Source organism: Polyodon spathula, chromosome 9, assembly GCF_017654505.1.
Source record: "Polyodon spathula isolate WHYD16114869_AA chromosome 9, ASM1765450v1, whole genome shotgun sequence".
In the NCBI taxonomy this organism is placed as follows: Eukaryota; Metazoa; Chordata; class Actinopteri; order Acipenseriformes; family Polyodontidae; genus Polyodon; species Polyodon spathula.
This window is the reverse complement of record NC_054542.1, coordinates 38,453,858-38,479,741: the sequence shown is the minus strand read 5'-3', so window position 1 is coordinate 38,479,741 and position 25,884 is coordinate 38,453,858. Positions and strand designations below refer to the sequence as shown.

The following is a 25,884-nucleotide window of genomic DNA, read 5'->3' as shown; positions in this document are numbered from 1 at the left end:
TGCTGAGGTAGCCTTTGCTTAGGTGCTAGTTTATTTAGATTTGTTTGTTTAACCTTGTTTATTTAATTGTAAAATAGAGGTTGAGAAAAGCGCTGGACTGCAATATTCTGCCTCTGTGTCTGCTAGTCAGTCTTGATTGTTCACCTACTATATTCTACCACATTACCCAATAATACCCCAAAATGTACATTCTATAAATATCACATGAAATCATAAAAAGTGGCTTTTTATTTCTCACCAAATAACTTATTTGAAGATGTACTTTAATCATGCTGAGAGACCTTTTTCCAGTTCTTCTTCCAATGCCTAAAGCTACAGTACTAACAGCAAGCCACGCATCACGAAAGCAGAAGGTGGAGAGCACATGCTCTGTTTAATGACATACAGTCCTAAAGGTTACACAGTAGTCCTTGCTAGTCATCTAATTGAGATGAGCACATCACAGCATGCAGGTTCTAGCCAAGAACATAAGCCTTCACCGAGAGACCGGCCAGTGGCTTATTTATTCTTCACACTTGACTACAAGCATAAGGCTGCATTAGGCAGCCTGTGGAAAAAAATTACAAATGACACAACAAATGTCTCATTTTCTTATTATCTCTCCTCCTCACAGGCATTCAGTGAAGTGACATTAAAATTCATTGCAGTTTGAACGCCGTGAAGAAAAGGTTTGGGGCAATGATTCCTTGTTCAGAAATTAGTATTGAATGCCTTTTCATTATTCACTGCCATTTGGAAAACGTGTTTGATTAATTTGATTTATAAACCTCACTGATTGTCTCAGCCAATCAGGTTCCAAGTAGCGTTGTCATAATCCCACAGGTACTGTATAACCCTATACCTGCTTTAATTAGTGACATATCAAAATATAAAATTGTCTTAATTTGTTCGGTTTATAATTGCATTAATATCCTCCACGGTGGCAATTACTTGTAGTGCTCCCCCTTTTTAACAGTGTAGTCAGGAGCCATAGGTAAGACATGTGCTAGTGGAGTGGCATTACGGTGACAATGGGAGCTGTACCCATGCTCACTTATAACCTGTTCTGTGGTATAAAGAGACACTAATTTACCTTCTTTCGGCTCAGGACACATAACTGATCAACGGTCAATTATCTAGCAGGTAATGACCACAGGGTCGGACGTTAATGCTGGATTAAAAAGTAGGGCATTATACTTACAGTATCCTGGTATTTAAGGACCCCTGTCATGCAGATTCAACTGAATTAAAAAACATTCCCAAAATCTCACACAATATTATACATTTTGTTTTTTTGTTAACTCTTTGGATATATTTCCAAGTATTGTATTTAGTGAGTATTACGTGTTTTGGTAATTCAGGAATACCCAACATAGTTAGGGGGGATTGATGTAGACAAACCAGACAACAACAATAATTCTATTAAATCTAATATAACAAATACCTATAATCTAATACTTTATACATAATACACATAATGCAAATTATATTAATATGAGTATGAATCCTAATTCTATTACTAACCTTAATACTACTAATAATAAATAATGCTAATAATCATGTACAAAACAAAAGCTAAAAAAGAAGGTACTCACCATTGTTGAATAAATATGGAGGTTTTTATATGGATTTACCAGCAAAAGAATATTTCCAATGTAAGTCTGAAAATTAAGGTGAGATAAAAATTATGAGCTGAATTTCACAGTATAGTAAAAATGGTATAATCAGCATGTAGACACATACATAAAATGTTTACTATTATGAAAAATTGCCAATATATCTTCATTGCTTGCGCCACGCTATGGATAGCAATAGAGACATGCAAACTGGTTGGAACCGACGAATCAGACACAAATATCAGGGATCCGGTTGCATCGAGTACTATTATGCTTTTATTAAAACATTAATTTCTGTCAAAAATACATTTGATAACTATAAATTATAATTCAGTCTGACTTTTACATGAAGTGACGAAAACACTTTGGGTAATGTGAATCTTCTGCACCTCTAGAGGACCATTTGCAAGGCAATCCCAAGCTAAACACGACATGATTTCAGCTATCTAAAAAAGTAACTTAACCCAAGCAGATGGAGTCATATTTCGACTTGGGATCCTAACATACACTGACCTGTTTGCACATACCATGTGGTTAAAGTTTTTTTTTTTTTTTAATTGTAAGCAATTTGCATTTAACAAGGTTCATCATATACAAGCACACAATGGCTTTCGCTGTTGTAATAAAACTGTTACTGTGCAAATTGGAGATTATTGATTATTTTGTTAATTATACAGGGTGATTTCATAGATTGCTCAAATCCGTGTTGATAAAACTTGTTAATGAGCAATTGGACATTGTAAGCTTGTTATTGTACAGAGGTCTATAACGGTTTTACAACATTGTAATATATGCCTGTTTGATATATATATATATATATATATATATATATATATATATATATATATATATATATATATATATATACACAGTGTCAAATATTTTTCCTTTGCAAAACATCTGTAATGTATCTCCAGTTTTCGCAATCTATTTATTGCCCCTTGCTCACACATAGGCATACAGACATGTTTTTCTAAATAGTTTTGGAACTGGAATTGAAATACCCGGTTCGGGACCGATTCCAAAAATCTCCTCAGTAAAAGTAAATATAATTTAGTTAAATAAAAAAGTCACTGCAAAACATTTACTAGGGTGCTTTAAGGCAAAAGAAAAAAAAAATACTCTACATTCCATTTATTTAAAGTGTCAATTTAGCAAGTAAATTGTGAGACAAAGTATCCTCCAGAGAGCAATGTGGTGTTAACACTGCTGCCATGTTTGCTGCACTCCTTGCCCCTGAAGGTTCATTTTCTTTACTATGAATTTTAAAGTTCCCATGACAGCTCTGGTAATATATTGTACTTTTTCACTGTCAAAGCCTTACTCTGACAAGAAATGAACCTGAAGCTGATCAGTATGAGGTTTCTATAGCAACAGTGATTGATTCAGTAGATTCCAGTAAAGGGAAAGCAAAGAAGAAATGCTAACTGTATGCTCCTCCTCAAAGGCGCCTCAGAATACACTCAAGTACTGTAGTGAGTTGCATAAAATGCAGTATGATCCTTGTTGAACATTATTATATCCTGTGACAGTGAGATCCCCAAAATTTGAAGACATTCTGTAAAAAGCAAGATTAAGTTGTTTTATTGTTAGCAACAACAGATACACAATTCAGAATTATATTCGTCAACTATCTTTCCATAGTACAGTTACATGTTGACATTTTCAGAACTATCAATAGCACTATGGGATTCAGTACAGTACATAGATGCTCCTTATGTTACTTGTGGCTAAGCCTTGCAACAGGTTTCAGTAACAAGCTAAAGCTATAGACTCAAGCTGGAGCCTGCAAGAGTCCTGAGAGCAACCCAGGTGAGTGTGCAGTCAGCCAGCTGGCTTGGAGAAATACGTCTCAAGTTCCAAACTTCAATGGAAACCTCACATTGAGAAACTAAAACTGGAGGAACCCTGGAGATCAGCTCGTACAAATATTGATTAATAACATTGCCAAGGTGTGCCTGGATCTTTCCAATAGAAACCAGATTGCACTCAAAATCCCAAATGGTGTCACATGCAGGTTACAAGTTCTTCAGGCAGTTCATTGCAATCCACTGATATAAGGGTAAAAGGCAAACATAATTAATCACAATCAGAGAAAACATACATTTGGTATATATTTTATAAAACCACTTGTGTGCATTTTTCCACACTATATCTTTTTATGCTAAAGTTAAACAAATCCCCATAGAAACCTCTTCCTTATGCTGTTTAAGTCTGTAAGTACTGGAGCAATTAACTGGCTTTGTAAAAAGTCAGAATGACGGGCTTTTCTAAGACAAAAGCTCAGAGCCAAGATCAGAATTGGTCTGCAATTAATTTTTAAAACACCATGTAAAACAAGACCAAATCCAATTTTTCAGCATTTTAAGAGTCAGATTATACTTGTGTTTGCTCAGCAGCTGAACCTATTGACTGATTTATCTATTAAAATTCATTAGTGACGAACAAATTGCTTTCACAATCCCTGTTGTTTTCTCAGTTACATTACAGTATATATTATTTTCTTGCTGGCTGTTCATTGCAGTGAGTCGGTCAGTATTAAACAGGTTCACACAAAGAAAGAAAACTCCACTTGTCTTGTCTTAAATACAGTGGTTAGTTTTTCCTAAAGCCTGAGAAAATTATTAAGAGATAATAATATACAGTCATTTCTGATTAAGACACACCCTTTTATAAATTATAGGATAATTGTTGCATTTTCTCTACAGGTTGTGCACCATGCTCAGGTAACAGTATTCTACAGTGTTTTTGATAGGTTAGTATACAAGAGGTCTGTTTTATACAAGGCATGCATGTTATATACAATGGAGTAGAAATCTTTTACAGCAAACCCAGTGCAAACAAGATTGGCCTTATTTTACAAGGTGCTGGTGTTCATAATGTAAATCTTGCGTCTGAAAGGGTGAGGTAACCCAGTGACAGCCCAGATCTCAAGGACTACAAAAGAACCTGGCTCGTTTGGATGAGTAGTTACAGACTTGATGTATTGCCTTTTTGTGCACCACCTCGTACTGGCTCTATTTTCCTGCATCACTTAGCCTGTGCCACACCAGCAAACAAATAGGTTGGGCTATGAAGCAGTTATTGGTTGTATATACATTTCATATCACTGATATGCTGTTGCATTCAGTTAGTGAATATATTTAATTATTATACAGGATTATTTAATATTTATTAATTCTCATTCACAAGCACAGATACTTACATAAATTTGATTGTTCCCAAACCGTTTCTGCATTTCATAGAGTAAACTGCTGTCAGTCAGTTCATTCAGCGATGCCAGATCATCGTTGGGGGCAGGAGGCATAAGCTTCACCTGTGACATTAAATATGTATATGTCAGAAATCATTTAAAGTATTAAAATACAGTGAATAATGGAATAGGAGACTCCGAGTTTGTGGGTCACGGCATCTTTAAGGTGGCATTTACATTAAACTAGAAAACATGCTTCCCAATATCAGCTGCATAACAAACGCATCAACGCTTTGGTACGATGTAGATTGTAGGTTGGTTCTAATTGCTGGGTGATATCCAGTCACACATGTTCCAATGTTCTTGCATGGCAGTGGATGTGAGTTCATTGTAGTTTTCAATGACAATTTTGGACAATTTGAATGTGAAAGCAGCTTTGGAGACATGTACTAATATTACTTACGTGTTCGTGAATAATGCCAATTCATTGCCTCCGTCCTTCACGGAATTTTTACGTGCGATGTACTAAACAGTTATTTTTGTGAACAACTACCATAATATCACCAGAAGTTTAGGAAAAGCATAAATTACAGCTCATTATACAGGAGAGATTTGAATTTGCATCTCATTATAAATAGATTTAGAACCAAATCAAGATTTAGAACTTCTTTCTGACAAAGATAAATGAGTGCTGTAGTGAACAAAAAGTAGAAACAGGCAAGTATAATAGGAATCGAGCTATGGCTTCTACAACTATGGCACCGGCCACAAACAAATTTCTACAAAGATGAAATTGACCTGTTGGTTAATGAAATGTTAATATTATTTAATCAAAGACAGTGCTTTGTTTCTGAGTTTCCCTACCATGATTAATGTGAAGTTTAAAATAAAGAACTTGAAAATATAAAATAACCAAAACAGTCCATTGTTATTTAACATAGACTATTAATAAACACATTTTTTGTGGATTATTTTATATTTTAAGGTGCTTTATTTAAAATAACTACAAGCTCAAAAACGTTTACACATTAAGTTTCACATACGAACAGCTAGTTGAATCTATGTCAGTGAGAGGCATTCGTAAAATAACAGGCGCAAACCGAAATCGTAAATCAGGAAAAAAAATTAATACAGCCAGGGTAAGCGCGAAACATCAATATTATAATGAGATTTGTATAACCAAAACATGTGAGATGGTGGTAATATAAAAAATTAATTAATTAAAAAAAGCATAGTTCTAAGGGTTTGGAGATCAGCAGAATGTTAGCTGAGCTTAAAGATCCTGGCTCCATCTGCAGACCACGATCCATATAACTCAACTGTCAACTAGCCGAGGGAGTTCACATCAATTCATTTTTTTATGTTAGTTTGGCTGTGTTACAGCTCAACTGGGGAAGAAGATATTGTATGTAGGAAACACATTTGACCCTCTGGCTTAAGTTAGGTTTACCTAACTGTCTAATAGTGTCTAATAGTGTCTAATAGTTTTACAACGCTATACTAATCTGATGACAATCGGATTAATTGTTTTCTAATAACCATTGAAATGTGTTGCTGTTTGTGGCAGGGCGAGAGCCATTCATGTAAATAATGTGTGTGGGGGAATTTATGGTTAGTAGGGATAGGGTTAATTTTGTCCTTGCCAGTGATCACACATATGGCCATTCCCCAATTAGGTAATTGAGTGCTAATTGGGGAATGGCCACATATATGTAAAAAAGGGGAGCAATCCTTTGTTTGTTGAGGGGAGTTTAGGCACTGGGTTTTTGAGAATTGTAGCAAAGGTCACTGCCTAGCTGGCAAGTCTCTATTGTTTAAACTGTTTATTTTGGCCCTTGTACCCTTTTCTTTCATTTTTGTAAAAAAATGTGCGCAAACCACACTTTGACTGCAGCTTTACCTGACGGAGTCTTACCTCATGCTATCCTGTCACATTGTTATTTAATGTATAGACCAGGGGTTCTCAAACCCTTTCCTGAGGACCCCCTGTGTCTGCTGGTTTTCATTCCAACTGAGCTCTTAATCACTTAACTAAACCCTTAGCTGAACTAATAATTTGCTTAATTAGACCTTTTTAATTGTTTTCAGCTCTTAAACATTACAAGTTATGTCATAGCTAACTTGAAATATGCAACTGTTTAAGACCTGAAAACAAGTAAAAAGTCTTACTAAGCAAATTATCAGTTGAATTAAGGGTATAGTTAAGAAATTGAGAGCTCAGTTGGAATGAAAACCAGCAGACACAGGGAGTCCTCAGGACTGAGTCTTAGAAGCCCTGATATAGACAGCACATTGTTATATAGCTTGTAATAAAGTCATTTAAGGGCACTATATAAGCTTGAGGATGGAAAGAGCTTTATGCCCTGTGATTTCACTGTGCAACCACTAGAGGTCTCGGCCTGACTATAATAGAGTCCAGAAGAAAATACATTGCCCAGAAGACCACAGTGTTTGGTTTGATGGCCCATTTAATTGATTTATTGTTGGCAGGTGGGCTTAAATTAAATAATTAAGAGCACTTTAAAAAGGGACAGGTTCAACCCATCTCTGAGAGGTATGTATGTGGGTGTGGGTGTGGGTGTGGGTGTGGGTGTGGGTGTGGGAGTGGGAGTGCTTGCGCGTGCACTTGCATGGGTGTGCGCGCGCTTGCGTGGGTGTGCGTGCGTCAAGTAGCTAAAGAGCAGCTAAATAGAGCAAACAATGTAATAAATACAGAAGACAGAAATAAAAAAAGAGATTTACACTATTTTAGGGATGAAAAAGGTAAGCAGTAACAACTGTAGTGAACAATTTACAGTGATTCAGAGTTTGAAACTCACAATTTAGACTTCCCATTAATTATACCTTTAGAAAGAGATAACCTGGTTCTGGATTCAGCACCTAAAATTCAGATTCTACAGATTACAGGCGTGACAAATAAATGCACTGATGGGTCGTCACTTCAGACACGTTTGCTGCTGAGTTGTTTACGTCATTTTCAACAGGAACCAGTCAGACTGTCTGAATATGCATGCCTTTAAAATTGTTGAAATGACATATCAAAGTGATTGTAACTCTAAGCATATTCTGAGCAAAAAGAGCTGGGGGTACAGTAAGCTCAAAGCATTAATTAACTGTTGCTCAGAACATTTGCACAGCTGCAAAATAATCCACAGCCTTAATAACTGTTATTGACAGATTAGAAAGATACATGATTTATAAATGATTTAATATTTGTGATATGCTTTACATGTAAAGCATTCAATGAAGTTAATGCAGTTTCTTTTTTTTGTCTACAGTAAGGAAACAGTAATACCCTACTGTAGTGCAAGGAAAGTTAAAAGAAGAATAAAAGTTACTTCTAAATAATAATTAGAATTTGCTTCTGTGAGCTGAAGCTGCAACATTGTAATTGTCATAACAGTTACCGTAATCCAATTGTACAACACAAAAACTGAACGTTTACTGATACCTGTAATACACTGGATGGATGTTACAATTCTACAATAGTTTAAAGTAGGCTTGAATATTGAAGATATCCTTTGTTTCAGTTTGTTTTCATCATGCATATTATGTTTTGCATTAATGCATGCACACATTTTTCTGAAAATAAATCAATTTAAAAAGAGACGTTATGATTTGGTTTATTTTTTCTGCAAGTATAGCTTCCTATAAAGAAAATGATCAAGTACTTACAGTATTAAATAGGACTAAGGAAATGCAATGCTGTAGATCAGTATCACTCTCATAGAATTACCTGTTCCAGTTTATTTGTGCTGTTCTCCAAAGGGCTGTCACATCCATTGTCTTGAGAATGTTGCCTGCACAGGAATCCAGCAGTGTCTCTGAACATGACGTCTTTTTCGAGCAGACTGTCCTGCTTGGAGATTGGCAGAGTGAGGGGATTCCTGAAAGGCAGTAAAAAAGAAATGTTACTGTCAGTTTGATAGCAATATAGGAAAAATGAACCACTTTTACAAATCAATTAATTATATACATACAAACACATGATTCACAGAAAGTAAACAATGATTTATCATGAATATGTACTTACGTTGTGCGTCTTAAAGAAATGTTTTACTTTAGTTTGGATAACACTATAAAACCATGGCCTTTAATCCAATTAAATAAGAGTGGTGATATTCAAATACAATTTGAATACAACCAATTGAAGTCATGAAAATGCACAGAAGCCATTATTTTAACTTGTGGGACTGTCTCAATATAAATAGATAAACAGGAGATCAGATAGACATATTCTAATAATGTCTCCTGGTACAAAAGACCCAGAAACTGCATCCTGGCTCTGTTCAAAGTTCAAGACATGAAAACCATCTGAGCTATATAGATACTTACAGTTTCTTTGCTGGCATGGAAACTTCATGGGGAATTTCTTCATATGGCTCTTCTTGTGTTAATGACATAGTTGCTGGGTCTCTTATTCTTTCTTCCCAGGTAGTTTCTGCTTTCAATAACATGTCTTCTATAAACTCAGAAGCAGCAATGTCTACAAATAAAATACTTTTTTTTTAAAGGTAGAATGTAATGAAGTAAACAAACAATAAATAAATAAATAAATACATACATACATACATACATGAAACACAGTAAATGAAACAATAACACCAACACAGACTAATCCAGGAGAATGCAAGTCACGTTCAAGCTCAAGTTTCTCACTTGTAGACATCCTTGGGAAAGTGCTACAGTTAAAATGAGTTATCGATTTGTGTGAATTGATGTGTAGGCAGTGATTACATGTGGGGTGAATGCTGTTGTCACAAGGATTTGAAATGAGAAAGGGGATGTCAAACACATTCACAGTCTTCACAGAAGTCTTTGCCACTTTGTTAATGTACTGTAGTTGTGATGCAGAAAGGGAAACTGGGACTGGTTGTAAGACATAAACAATGTTCTTTTAAACTTGTGTTGAATTCTGATGTGCTTTTTAGCACTTTTTTTTTGGTGTTGCCTTGAGGGAATCCTCTGATGTAGGTTAAAACATAATTGCTTTTTTTAAAAATTTTTTTTAGCTGGTACCAGATTAGCAGCACTACAGACTGAAGTCCTCCATTTTATCTACTGAGCAGAGCACACTCTCTTAGTGGCTCTCCCTTTTTTACCAGGTCATTGGTCAATCTATACATTAACCGGTAATTGTATAGATATAAAATAACCAAGGAAACACAGTCTAGAAATTTTTCAACTCAAAGGTCAATTTATAAAATAACTAAGCAGGTGTTAGTTAATGTATACAGGTAAAAAAAAAACAAAAAAAAAAAACATAGTGAGTTAATGCATTTAACTAAATAAAAAACCTAACCACAGCTGCACAGTTTGCCCTGCTCACACTGCTTCACTCGCAAATCAGTAATTAGGCTCATGGGGGACCAAACACACCGTTGAACTGGTCTAATAAGTCTTGATTATGTCCATAACCTTAAACAATAGCTGATGCATGCCTTGACTGACACCTCCTTGGTTATTTTAGAAATGTACCTGTGATCTGGTAAATTGATACATTTACGGGCTAATCTATAGATTTAGTGATTTTACACATGAACTGTAACATGTGAATTATCTAGAACTCATTTAAAAAGACTGCTACCACCCTCCATTACTCTGGTTATGTGACGCTGTGCTGGGATTCCAAATACAATAGGTACGTTTAATGAAGTGCAGGAAGTGTACATGTCTTTATAATCCTTTCTGTGAGGTTTGGGCTCTGGAGTCATGTAAGCAATAATAAAGGAAAATGTCATAAGGGAGCATTGGGATGCATAATGATATTAACAGATAAGTGTATTTATGCAAATATGTTTAATGAATAAGGCCTTTATACTAGAAAGAGTTAACTTGAATTAGCGTGTGTGTATAGGGGGGGAGGGGGTATTTCAAAATTCTGTTACTCCTCCGTGTGATTAACCATGCAGAACAAATGACAGCACCATTTGTGATCAAAATAAAAACACTTTAGAGTTTAATTAGCACATAAATAGAAAGCACTCAGAGATACCTACCTGAGGCCTTTTCTTCATTACAATTAAGAAGATTAGGATTTGCAAAATGCTTCAGAAGCTGACTCACGATATTAGTCTGTAAGAAGAAAAACAGCAAAACACATCTAAATAAACCCTTTGTCAGCTTCACAAAGGTGGTGGAATGCTGCACATTTAAGAGACTTTCCTGAAATCTAAACAGATGTTCCATAACTTATATTCTTCTATTGACCTGCAGCTGCACTGTTGGTATTTAAAGAAATCAGTTTTGCGTGATTAAGTAAATCATAACAAAACAAGTTAAAATTAGCTTTTCATAATTATTCATAATATATTTTGTTTTGGAAAGAGCATTACAAATGTTTGTTGTTTTCATCTGATATTTATTTTTCTTTGCCAGTGGCTTCAAATTGGACCTCTAAAAGGAGCTTGTGTTACCTAAGTTTTCAGCAAATCAATGTTGATGCATTTTGTATAGCAAAATTGCACAGCAAGACCTGTGCAGGAATAATTAGCTGCAATTGATGAATAAAGATAATACATTCGTTCGTATCATGATTGTCAAATCCATTGCTGGTATTTTCAGCATACTTAAAACAACCGGGGAAATGTTCTGACCTGCTGCAACTCAGCTTTTACTTTATGTAACATTTCAACTGCTTCGATAATTGTTATGAGATATTACTGTAGAACGATAATGAAAAATGTCCCTTAAAACAGTTTCCACTGAGGATTTGCCTTGAGTAATGCTAAAGGGGTCAGTATAAAATGCTAGATAGTGATGAGAAAATTGCCTTTTCAAAGGCTGAGCAAATATGTTTTAAATGCAAAACGTAAAATGGGTATTTAAGCTGCATTTATAAAACACAGGTTATTGGCATACAGACCTGTCTACAAAACAAAACATGTAGACAAAAGAATTAAAAATAATGAGTATTAGGAATGCTATTTACTAGCATGCACTCAATAGTACTATTTAGTATATATTTAGTATATATTGTCCTCTGATTATGTTTGGAATATGTTAACACTAACAGAAACTGAACAGCTGCTTAGTTAAACATGCTTTGGTAATTTTGTTATTGTCAGCATCAGGAACTGTCATGGTTACACCCATGGTGAGGAGATCCCAATTTAACCTTTCAGGGTCTGAGCTATTTTCGACTGTTTTTTTAATGTTAGATGTGTGGCTATAACTTTTTAACTGTAAAGGTTACAGGTGCATTTCATACACGAAATTAATGTGCACACAATAGGCTTTAATAAAAAAAAAAAGTGAAATCACCCTTTTCAAAACAGATAACAAAAATCTCAGAAAACAAGATATGCTTTTTAGAAAAAAAAACACTTATTGTTTATAAAAAAATATTTTAGCATGGCCAGCTCAAATCTAACAGTGCACAATGGCCTGAATCTCCTCTTTCCAATGATGCGCTGCAAGCAGGGTTGTCTCTCACAGTGCCTGAGTAAAAAGAGTTAAAGGGCCAGGTTGCTGGGGGATATTTAACATTGGGCAGACCCTAAATTAAACTAAAACTGGGAGTTTTTGTACAGAAAAACAAAACATTCCCAGTAGTACACTACTTAGCACAACAGCAAAATGAAAATGTGAAAGTAAAAATGTTAACAAGAATGTGGGTTTGTGTACATTCCGGCCAATCGTTTTTGCATTCAGAATCGGAAAACCAGAAAACGACTCGTTTTTCAATATCTAATTTTTGAATTTAAAATACAAAAATGGATTATTACAGATTATTCCATTTGGAATACTTTGTTGCAAAAAGCAATATGAAAAATGGGAAAACATGCCCAAATCAGTTTTTGTATTTTAAACTCAGAAATTGGAAAATGAAAAACGATTCGATTTTTGTTTTTATAAAAAAAACGAAATAGAAAAACAAGTCGTTTTCTGGTTTTCCGATTTACGATTTAGAATGCATAAATGATTGGCCGGCATGTACACGAACCAATGTTGCACTGGAGTGGTTAATGTTTACTGGACACAACCATTAATGGAACTATTTTGAAAGCATAACAGAATAGAACTGTGTACCAACTATAAAGACCTAAATCAAAGCATGTGGTCAGCAACACATTCCTACCACACCCATGATCAAACTTACTGTAGTCGTAGTAGGTATAGCTGCAGTGGCACATTGCCAAACTCCCCTTATGGGGATGCTTACTGAGTCCACAGTCAAGAGACTTTTTTAGTTTAAGCATATATGCCTTATAGAATACTGATAGTGTCTGGCGTTGAGGCTTACAGTGGAAAACTATTTGATTGATAATGTAACAGGCCACTTTTTCAATCCAATTCACTATATTGTGAAACCTCAGTCAACATCTGTTTTACTGAACCTATGATAGCAGTGGGGAATGGTTTTATAACTGTTTGAGAATTCCTATTGGCTGATTTATGTGCAATAGCACCCAAGGTTTTATGTTTATTAAGTGTAACCTAAATTATTTTTAAGGGCCTATACTGTTGTCCACAGCCACTAAACTATACAAAAAATAAATAAAATAATGTATCAGTGGCCTGGCACTTTGCTGTCTTCAACATTATTTTCAGTTGCATTGAATCTCACATACTGTTGAAATAAAATCCAAGCTTGGCAGCATCCTATTTTAGGCACCAAAATGCTCAATGTCTGTGCAATCAGGAGGGCTTGACACTGCATGTCTAAGCTGATGACTTACTTTTTATTCTGGTGTATAGTGAAAACCTTCTTGCTCACTCAGGCCAGATTTAGCTTTCATCTCCTATCACTTTGAAAAGGAAACATGCTAGATTGGGTTATGTGCTGGATCTGGGTTACTGACTTCTTTACACTTTTCAAAAGCATTATAAGGTCACACAATAACAGACATTAAACGAACAGTCTGATTGTAACAAGATAAGAGGGATAAAATGTTTCAAGGGGGCTGAAAGTGATCAAAACATTTAAATAATACAAAAAAATAATGGCAGTAAACTGGAAAATGTTGCAAATAATAAAAAAGTGGGGTATGGCATGTTATTTATACCTGACTTATTAGACTGCCACCTGGACGTGCTTTGTGAAATGTGCCCCTGTAGTTTATTCCACCAAAAAATGTAACACATAAATAGGGCTGCTAGTTTTCGGTTTTTATTTTTGATCACCTGATGTCCCTTTAAACACATTTTGAGCTGATTCGCTTTCTTAATCAAACACTAATTACCAAAGGAAGCTGTTTCGTTTTACCCTCATATCTTGATGGAGTTAACAAGCAACTTGTATTGATCTCACCCAATTATATCTGAACCTGCATTTTGTTCTTGCTCTAATCGCTGAATTCAGCTTATTAATTTCCACTGCATTAGTTTCTAGTAGTTTGTCGCTAATTTAAAAACAATCTGGTATTCGGTTAAGGCTTAAGGATTAAAGGGAGGGAGAGAGATGGAAAATAAAACCCCAAAACTAATAAACTAATAAACTAAATAAACTAATAAAACTAATAAAGCCCTACAAATAAACTAATTAAATGTCTTGAAAACACTGAAGGGTTTTCTTTTCAAAACAAAAAATGATCAATAACAAAGTTGTTTTTTTTTGATACACTGTAGTTAAAATATGCATCAATAATAGTAATTAGAACAGCCTTAACAGGTTTTAACCACTTTGCAAAAATACGGACTCATCTGCACACTTCCTTCATTTAAACTTGCTGATCGGGCTACCACCAATCCATGAGATCTTGGCATTGTAATTGTCATGGCAACAATGTGGACACGAACCAGCAACCTCACACACCACAAATGTCTTAACAACTATGCAAAAGAAACTGGCTCATCTGCATGCGTGGTTATAGAGCTTTTACTCCCTTCTCATCTCACCGACAGGGGACAGAATCTGTAACAGCAGCAACACATTTCCACTGAAGAAGAGACCTTTGAGGTCTTGAAAGCTAGTGTTTCTTTATCAAAATGAATGTAATATATCAGCTCCAAGAATGTGTAAGAAGCTGGTTTTATGGCTGAAACTGGTATTTACTGTACAAGGAATCATTGACAGAAAAATATACTACATGGAAAAAAAAAAGCACGCAAAAATTAGGTTGTGCAGAAAGCAGGCCTGATTTATGTATTCACTGTAAAGAAACCACCATCAGTTTGTTGAAATGGTTTTAAACACAATTGACAAATCATCGCTAACATGCGTGGGTAAACCAGATGAAATATAAGAAAACCGATGATTGCTATTTTGCTGATTATTAGATTTTCTTGCCCCTATTCTTGCCATTTCAAAAATATTTATTACATTATTATTATAAACCTGCTTGTCACAGAGCCAGCATTTATACAGCCAGGGGCATTCAACCAATCAATGCACAAAACAAAGTACCTACTAACAAATAACTAACACAGTACAGAACAATCACAATTCTGAATATATAAGTATACATATAATAGTAAGACTGGACGCCATGCTGCAAGGTTACTTTCAGTCTGATGACCTGCTGCAGGAAACCAACTCTGCCTCACCTCTCTGCAGTTCCAGGCAGGGGGCAGTCTTGGGAGGCATCTTGAAGGACTGTGCTGATTGGCTCTCATCAATATGCAAATCAGTCGTCTCAACAAAATACCAATCAGAGGGGTTTTCTGGGTCTATTTAAAGCAGCCTGTGAGCCAATTCAGCAGATTGTCACCACAACCACTATTAAGTAGAGCTTCCATTTATTAAAAGAGCCAGTATATCCATTTACCCAGGGCATCTCATTATATTAGTATCAATAAATGAAAGTGGAGTAGACTGAAGTGCAAGTGAATTGTTAAGCTGGCTCAAGGGATCAATCATTAGACATCAGTGGCATGTCAAAAGCAGAGTGTCAAAAAAAATACAAAAGGAGTGTAAGGCTGGTTCCAGGTCTCATGAGGACCTCCACGTCACCCATATTGTTGTCAACAGCAAACAATTTTTGTGTTAATACATTTCTTACTGTCCACACAAGTCCAGACTACATCCATGTAATACAAATCATTACAATTACCTGTCCATATTTTGCTGCTAGGTGGAGAGGTGTCCAGTAATTGTTATCAGCAATCTGAGGATCAGCCCCATTCTCCAACAACAGAGAAACAACGTCCCTATAACCACTGGCACAAGCCATATGTAACTGTAATCAGAGAAAACAATAACATAAACAGCAGCAACAGGACAGATACACTGGGATTGACATCTTAAAGTAAAATGACTCGGTTATGTATGTATTCCATCAGTATGTTTTGAGATGGTAATCTGACACTACTTATAATCATCAATTTGCAATACCTAAGAGTTAGCACATTGCCATACAGCTGAGACATGAAGCTATCATCTTACCAATGTGACTCCTTCATCGTTCCTCTGGTTGACACCTCCACCAGCTGCTAGGAGATGCTTGACATCTGACAACATGGTTAAAGGCCGTTGTGTTTTCATGTGATGCATGGAGTTGACGTCTACGCCTGCAATCAAGATGATCCTTTTATTTTGTGTGGATTATACAGCCAGTAATCAAAGCCATTAGATATATTTGATCTTTAGCAGCTGCAGCTCTTTGTTTATGTCATCCATATATACTCTAGAGGAAGTCACAGGGAGTTCACATAGCCCATTTCATGAAATAGAAAAAGTAAATCAGCTGAATTAGAACAGTGTTACATCAGTTATATTTCATTTTGTGTGCTGAAGTGTGTTGAGATGCGTGTGTAAAAAAAGCCACATTGTTCAGAAGTAACAACAACATGCCGTATTGTACTTTTGGCATCACAAACAGAAGAAGCTTTTTTCCAAACCTCTTTTGCTTAAATACTTTGTAGATTTGTATGAAGAAAGTTTAGAAGACTTGTATGAAGAAAGTTTAAAGGGTTGTTTCATATTTTTGGAAAAATCAACAGCTGTTCTTTTTTTCATGTATATTATTGAAATGTAAGTACTTTCAAAATAGGTATGTGGTGTATATAAATGAAAAAAAGGTGGTGCAATTTTTTGAGGAAGTGAGAAAACAAAAATAGTATTTCAGTATTTTATAAAATTAACAAATCAAACTTGCTTCCTGCATGCATGCAACAAGTTATTAATTATTTTTTTAAATATCCTTCAAATGGTGAAAAGAGTTTATGTGTTCTAGTATATAATGTATGCCCCTTTGCAATACTGTTGTGGAAAATCCATTCTGAGCAGAGCAATGGAAATAGACAGCAGTGATGAGCAAAATTATTCTAATACTACCAACAGGGGTCATACAAGAGTGTTTAGCTGAAACCTACAGTAAACAATCAGTGTAATTCACTGCTTAATCACATGACACTGGTCTTGAGAAAGGGTTCAGTTGTAAAAAATTAGACAGCTGAATGCAAAGTTTTCATTGTGATATATAAACAAAGACCACGTAGGGTATATGCATACCTGAAGTCAGTACACAGCAATTGCCACATTTAATAGAAAAGTCACTTACAAAGTACTCTGGTACTTATTTACAGCAGCTGTGTCTATTTTTTTTTTTTTACTCTGTATTGATACAGTGCATATTAATACAATTAACCACAAGCTGCTTAAAGTACCTTGCTCCTGTTGGCTTATTTATTCTACATCATGCCTTTACTTACTGTATAATACAGCATCAGGCTGTGTATTTTGTTTCTACAATAAAACAACTACAGCCTAACAATCGTATTGATACCCAATAGGTCATCCATAGCCAACACATTTCTGTTGGTTATTCAGTTAATTTAATCAAATGCTAATTACTGAGCATGTTTTTTTTTTTTTGTCAATTCTTTCATTCAGCATTCTTCATTCTTCTTATCCCCCACATAAGCAGTCTCAGCAGCTCACTGGTTATTCTTTTTATATTCCCATGTTAAACGATAGAGGCTTGATTAAATGTTTTTATTTGCAAATGTTTTACTCTTTTAATCCAGGAGCTATGATAAAACTTCTTCTCTGTGCCTCATTTTGGAATGTGTTTACCAGTGAGATGCTGTTGCAATACTGACGAAAATTAGGGTATGCCTTGTAGATATATGTTTGTTTTTTTGTTTATAAATATCTCCAGACAAGTGCAGCCATTTCCAGAAATAACAACAACAACAACAACAATAATATAATAATAATAATAATAATAATAATAATAATAATAATAATAATAATAATAATAATAAATTAAAGAAGTTAGTTTTATTCCTGCACACAAATCTACATAGATAAATGCCACAGGTCACAGTGACCCGAAACATCTTATTTGCACAAAATATTACACAGAAAATGAAAAGCATAAAAATAGCATTTAAGCTAATTGGAAACTAGAGCCGGGTCAAATAGACCCTAAACATAATAGTAGGGTTAAAGAGTAGGTAGCGGGGTTCAGGAAAATATAACGGCTGAATTAAAAAAAAAAAAAAAAAAACCACAATTTTTAAGCCTTCAGTATGTGTTGCTTTTATGTATAAAAACTGCTTTGCTTAGACACTCTATTTAGAGATCTCAGTACTAATCACACTTAAGTATAATCAACTGACACATCTTCGAAATGCTTCCAACTGATCTGATGTTATATCCATCCATATTAATACAAACAGTGATCCTGTCTCCTTGCAAGAACTTTTGATCAGAGAACAGCTGGACATAATTGTACTTCAACCCCCCCCCCCCCCCCACATTACACAAGATGGCCATTAGTTATGGCATAAAACAATGTAGAGGCAAGTTGAGCATAGAGAACTTTAAAGGTACTCTTTTGGAATTTTGATGACAAGCAAAATGTCCATATTTTTGGACCACAACGTAAGTGTTTATGCTACTGACTCTTACCATTCTCTTCCAGATGCCTGAGTAGAATGTAACTGGACTCTGTACCTTCCATTGCATAATCAAGTGGAATGTTTCCATTGACATCCTGCAGCAACACATTGGCTCCAGCCTACATATGTAGATGGAGAAAAGGAAACAAATGAACATACCCCCAACACAGCAATGCATACACATGATGGAATACATAATAAATTAAGTTATATACTATTACCTCAGCTTCTCAACTGTTACATGATCTTGCAACCACTTCCTGATACATATAAATTACAAACTACAGTACAATGTTAATGGGCATTCAAAGGTAAATTGTATTATGACAATGTTGGCAGTATATAGATCAATTGAATAACAAAAATAGGCTAAATAAAGCAGAAGTAATATTGTTATTTTCTGAAGAATTAGAAAAACTCTGTAGGACAACTTGTGTAACAACAGTCAATTCAATGTCACCAGTACCAGTTCCACAAACTGCACCACCGATGCAGTATTATAATTGTATTCTGTAAGCAATAGTTTATCATCTGGTTTCACATACCCCAACTGGCATGCACTGTATCTCTGATTATATTACCTTAGGTAAAGCAGTCCAAGATTAGCGCTAATCCATGTCTGTGAAACCAGCCATGCTAGGTGCTCCTAACAAATCCTGCTAACATTTTAAGACTAGCAGACAATGGGGCACACAGAGTAGCAGTAGCTGCAGTGGCAGATATAAGCTGGATAATAGATTGCAAGTAATGGAGGTCTTATTGAATCTTTACTGCACTCAACAAATAGAATTTTAATCAGCACAGCCTCCCAGTCTGAGATTTATGGAGCAAAAAAACAGACATTATTCCTAAACCTTTTTGGTAAGCAAGAAGGGAAACATTGAAATGAAAAATGTGCAATGTTTTTTTTTTTTTTTTTTAATCGCTTTCATAATCAAGTCCCTATCATTAATTCTCCTTAATCATTTATATAAAAAGACATTTTAAAGACATCTTCCATGGTAAAACTGGCAGACAAAAACTGCAATAACTTGACACCAATAGAGACGAAAAAACTAATGAAATACATACCGGGATTGCCATGGAAATCTTAAATTAAGCCATAAGCCCAAACCTTGCTTCGTCTGATACCATTAAATCATTTAGATACTTGGAAACACCATATATTTCCACAAAATGTCACACCAAGTATAGCTGCAATGTACAATACTTCCTATTCTTCCTGTGTTGTTATGTGGTACTTTTCTTTTCCTTGTGAATGACAAATTGTCAAGTGGTGGAATTATCAGATCTAATTTCCTAATGATATGTATGAATAGGTGTGCAAAACCAATCTGAAGTGTACTTAACATTAACTTCTTACAAAGAGGTAATATTGTGGATGCCATAGATTGCGTTTTTTAAACAAAATTCAGGTTTTTAAAACGCTAACCTGACAGACATTAAACAGACATCTAAACATTTTACAGTACTTTGGGCCCCTGAATGTGCCAGTAATAATGACCCAGATATTTCAGATAGACACATCATACAGCAATAGCACTGTGTGACTTTGTACAGTTTGTACATTGTTTGTTAACAATGCAATGCGTGCAATCTCATCTTTATGCTTCCCAACATCGTGGCATTCCACTGGTTTAACCAAAGTACCCGGATGTTTTATTCTTTTAAATGACTGAATCTAATGCTCAGTAACTTTTAAAATATAATTTCCCAGATAGCTAGGATAGAGGCGCTGACAGCTCAATAGCCAGCATGCTTGCCTCCAGGTCAGAGGTTAAAAAGCCATCCTCTTGTGCTGACAGTAATTACATCCAAACTGAAGTTCCATCTTCAGTGTTCTTAGTAAAGATGCCACTGCCTTGTAAAGGAAAGAGTCCCCCAGCTCTAACCAAAAGAAAACTCCACCTGCTTAGAAAATGAGGCACAAAGGACTAACAAACAAATCAGGAATCTAAGCCAAATGCATACAGACAGTTTTTTTTTTGTTTTTTTTTTAATTGAAGTTCAGTAACAATGAAATCAACATTTCAATTACAAAACAATGAAAATGATTATGCATTTAAAAGTATATTGTGCATTGTTTTGAAAATACGGTTGTAAGTTAACTTTGAAAAAGTATACATGGCAACTTGAAACCTGCATTCTGATCACAGGCATTTTGCAATCACAAAAGCAGGGCGTCAACATCAGGGTATTGATCAAATCGGAAACGCTGACGGCTTGCATCTACAGTTTTGCTGTTAATAGGCCTGTATTATTGTATTTAGTTTTTTCAGAAAGATTGACAAAGTGTTCATGGGAATGATGAAAATTATGAAAGCAATGTCTTTCTTTTTCTTGTATAGTGGTGCATTATCCACCGTTTTCAACACCTCCACTTTTGTCTGCAAGGATAGTGCTCGTCTTTTGTGGTCATTAATTTCTATGCTTATGGAAATGGCATTGATGCGTGAATATGGCAATTCTAAATGCAGCATAGGATCAGCAGTCTCAAAACAGCACTAAAATATAGCACAAAAGCATTAATGTAGATGCAAGTTAATACATACCAATATCCTCAGCTGTTCAAACTAAGGCAATTCACTTTATTCAAATGTTTCTTCCCTGTGGGGTCTCCAAAATAATTCACACAAAAAGGAAATTGGTGTTCAATGAATTTGTATTATAAAAAATACTGCTAAATTTGATTTGGACCATGTAGAAAATGTGTAGATATGAGTTAGTCTTATACCCTTTCTCCACTGGCACATCCAACCTGTGAGGGCTCGGTATGGTGCGGGTACGGGTGGTTTTCCACTGGAACTGTGTGCATCTGAGCACACTTAAAAAAACAATAACAGTCAAACACATATTTAGTTGTGATTGGACAGAGTCCTGTCATTTTTACACCAGATTCAGCCTTCAACTCATTTGATTGGACAACGTGTGTGAACATACTGTTCAAACTGACGTGTGAAGATACGTCCAAGTCGAAGATTAATACAGAAACTATAGTTTATAGAAAGTGAGTTTGCTGGTGTCTTGGGATGAGGGGGAGAGATCGTTACAACGAGGTACTGTGAGCAACTCTCATTAAGCTCTGTATTCTGAAGCTGTAACTAAAAGCAACAAACATGTGCCAAGGAAATAAATAATATTGCTAAGAGGGACAAGACCGGAGTTTGATTAACATGTGTTAAAAAAAAAAATCTCCCAAAAAGTGTACACGGTAATTGTAGAAGTTAAATCTTATTTTATTGGCAGCCCTAATTATTACCCATCTGCAAAATTCTCAATCTCCCCCAAAACAAAATCCTGGCTACACCACTATATATATATATATTATATATATATATATATATATATATATATATATATATATATATATATATATATACATACACATTTATTAGCAGACAACCTTACCCTGGGTGTCTTACAGTTGTAAAATACATATCATGAATTACAGTACAATTATATTGTCTGCTGGTTGGCATGACAAAATTGGAGCTCAAGAATCATGTAGGAAAGGCAATCTATTTCATTAGTGCAGTCAAGAGATAAGAGAATTAGCATTGGTGATTCTGAAACACTGTGGCACTTGCCATGTTTGTTTATCCATTGGGGAGCCGCATACCCTCGCTGTCAGCAAGAAAAAAAAAAGTTTGCCTTGAGCTTTTAAGATAAGAGCAGGCAGCCTAAAGTATCCTTAAGTATGCCCTTGACAAGTGTTGCTAAATCCCTTTCATCAAGGACAGAGAAATTAATGACTACAGAATAATTAAGAAAGACAGGCCATCTCTGCTTAATTAGTATGTGCAAAGAACCGTCTGTTACTGACAATATGGCTTTAATTTGCATCTGTTGTTTTTGGTCAAATTTAGCATAGTGCAAAAAAAAAAAAAAAAAAAAAAAATTATTTTGGGTCCTTGTTAATGTTTAAGATTATAAAGCTAGCATAAATATGAGCTAGCACAAAAGAACAATACAGGAACTGTTGATGCAAGGTATGGTGGTAGTAAAGTTTCAGATTCATTACAGATCTCTTAATTACATTGTAATAATACAGTAATTACACATGGTTGTGTAGACACAATGCAACAATATGTTGGCAGCAGCATGTGTTGTATTTACATACTGTATTACTTTGAATTAACGCCACAGCGTTTATTTTACATTACTAAAAACATCTGCAGCATATTTAATTGCTGTGCGGATACAACTTGATCAGGATGGTGAAGAAGTCCTACAACATTAAACTGAAAGCTGTTGAGCTAGTAGATTAGTTCAGTGTTTGACTGGGTGAGGACACATACCAGTGTAGCATGGAGAGGGACAATATAACAAAAGAGAGAAATGTAAATTCAACACAGAGGAGGTAGGTTTATTTTCCCTTCCTTTTCTTACAGCAGTTTCTAAGAATCTTTAATATATGGTGCGCTTCTTTCTCTTCAAACAGCAAGACAATTAAATACTCCTGGTCTCCTGATCCAGGCAGGGCTTCAGTGAGGAAGATGAGTTGATCCCATGGCTATCCCCTAAACAGCAATGCTACAGTGAGAGCTACACTAGCTTCTGCTTCATGTTCAGTGGGATAGGGTGTGGGCGGGGGGTGCCATTTTATAAAGGCAATAACACACTGCAGTGCTCAGATATGGTCCAGCAGCACTTGACTCTTTTTCAGTGTGAGGATATTGGACCATATTTTTACAGCACACTTTACAGTGTTATTGTTTTCATATCGTATTTGAACTTAGGATGCAGCATATGCATATATTACTGTATTGCAGCTGTTTTTACACATAGTCTGTATTATGTGATTCGAGTAAGTTTATCACAACAGCTCACTTCCCAAAGCACTGTAATGTACTCTCTTTTATATGAAAAAATATAAATGACGTTTACATTTTGAATTAAAAACGTTTTTTGACGACAAAGAATATACGGTAGGAAAAACAAAGTTTGTACATAGTAAACTCCTATTCGGATTCGATTTCTAATATATAATATATATATATATGTATACTATATATATATTATATATATATATATATAATATTATATATATATATACTATATATATACTAAACACGTGATACTCTGAGACTTCTCTCCTTTCCTCTAAATTTTCCTTTTACTTTTCAATTTACTTCTATCTATCTATTTAAAAGAAATATCTGTTCCATTTTCTAATTCTCTTAATCCTTTAAATCAGCATTGATCGTGCTGCCGGGACATATCATTATATCGTTATATCTTTTTTAACGAACAGAAGCACACTATTTAATTGTAACCATTACTACGGTAATATAACAAAAACAGGAGTTAAAATCATTAATTATTTCAACACCCATGGGTTTGATCATTTGTGTTTGCTGGGTATTATTATATAAAAATACACTGGCTTATCTTAAATGGCCACAAATTGTATTCTTTCAGACCAAGAGCAAGCTGACAGAGTGCAGAGTCCTCAAGACAGCCAAACAACTTCTTTATCACCTGGAGATTACACAGTTGTTTGTTTTCATTGATCATGTAGTGAAGAGGAAAATGTACTTGCTAGTAGTGCTATTACCTCAGTCTTTAAATTAAGACAAAATATCTGACCACTTGTCAGATGCTTGTAGAATAAGCGGCAGTATGACACACAGCATACATTTGTTGCAGGGGTTGACGTTCTGAAGACTGATGTGATAACATAAGTGACACCATAACATTAAAATTTGTTGTTAAAAAAAAACAAAAAGAAAACAAAGAAGAAGAAATAGGAAATATATTTCACTGAATACACATTTTATAATAATGCTGGTGATGCTCTATTGAGCTGCCAGTCTAGTTATTTCCTCATTTGTTTTGTTTTGTTACGTGTTGTGTTTGTGTTTTACAGAAGAGGAGTGGAGGCGCACGAGTTGTCTTCATGCAGGCAGCATAGTCCTGAGCACCTCACAACACTCACGCTCATACGATCCTCCAACTTTTGAACAGCACAGTTTTGTGCACTGGAGAAGTGGGATTCTAATTGGATTATTATTTCTGGGTTTGCAAAACCCACCATGTTCCCCTCCGATACCATTGTTGGTAGAGGGGTGGTTTTTTTTGTATTTGCATTTAAATAAACACTGACATTATTGGAGTTGCATTGCAACAACTGTTTGGACAATCATTTACTATACCACTTGCATCATATTCACATGCCCCTATCCCTTTAAGAAGCTCTTAACTTGGCTACATAGTGACCCCTCCTGAGAATGGAATGGCTGGAGAGGCAGCAGCAACAGAGGGCTTTTCTGGGATGCCTGCCTATCAATACCGCCTTCTGATCTTCACTGAGCCATGGCCAACGTTTGCCAATCCCTGTTTTTGATCTACTGCCAACTGTGCAATAAGCATCAATCTGCCAAAACCTCCCCTACCCCCCTAGGAGCCACAGACAAACCCACCACTAAGGAACAAGCACAACTAAGCTCCAGATACATGGCACATCCGTACACTGGCATTCCACCCGTGACTGCCTGAGGAATCAAGCTTACAGGCCTGTGATGTGGAGCCTCAGCATGAAGCGTACCAGTGTTTACAAAGATGCACTACCAGCTGGAGGACTTGAGCATAGGCTTTACTCTTAACTGGAATTGTTGAGGGAAGGAAGTTCAAACCCTGGCAGAAGCAATCACAGTGATCAACCAACGTCAGCACTGCATAGCAAATAGAAACTATAATGCTGGTGGTGAAAATGCACATGCCCCATTTACAGTGTCATTAATATACAATGGTAAACCACTAGGCAATAACTTTTTGTCTTTGTTTTAGAATGCTTCCAAATTAATGTGCAAATCTTTCATTGCTTACCCCCCCTCACCAAAAACATAGGACTATTCTCCAATGGGAAGATGATAATATTTCTATGACCTTGTTTGGTACTGAAATAGGCATTGCTATAATACAGTAGTACATTTATGGAATAGAAGATGTCATGGTTAACACATTGCATCATAAGGGCACTGTCATAACATGGGCTTAATAGGATCACAACAGCGCCACCTATCATGTCACAACAGCAATAATAATACAAATAATAATAATAATAATAATAATAATAATAATAATAATAATAATAATAATAATAATACATATGCAGCTTTTTCCCAGATTGACATGTCTCGTCTACCTTTATCTCTCTCGCTCACTTCCACTATCCCCTAAAAAATGATCTTACCAGTGGATCCTAATACCTCTGCTCTTTAACCATATTAACCCTTCATGTTTTTCTCCCAAAATTAATGTATTGATCCAATGACTAACAATACTGCATAATAGAAAAACAGTGAA

General features: G+C 35.4%; 1 protein-coding gene across 2 annotated transcripts in view; it reads right to left on the bottom strand.

Moving 5' to 3' along the window:
- The window catches only part of LOC121320806 (unconventional myosin-XVI-like), a 127,316-nt gene that overhangs the window by 86,347 nt on the left and 15,085 nt on the right, over positions 1-25,884 (bottom strand). For both annotated transcript variants that reach the window (XM_041259454.1, XM_041259455.1), the window contains exons 4-11: positions 18,587-18,695; positions 16,115-16,239; positions 15,783-15,908; positions 10,788-10,863; positions 9,124-9,274; positions 8,525-8,675; positions 4,801-4,911; positions 1,575-1,640 (exon numbers count right to left, since the gene is read on the bottom strand). In XM_041259454.1, the coding sequence (XP_041115388.1) occupies positions 1,575-1,640; positions 4,801-4,911; positions 8,525-8,675; positions 9,124-9,274; positions 10,788-10,863; positions 15,783-15,908; positions 16,115-16,239; positions 18,587-18,695 (915 nt within the window). The remainder of the gene's footprint in view (positions 1-1,574; positions 1,641-4,800; positions 4,912-8,524; positions 8,676-9,123; positions 9,275-10,787; positions 10,864-15,782; positions 15,909-16,114; positions 16,240-18,586; positions 18,696-25,884) is intronic.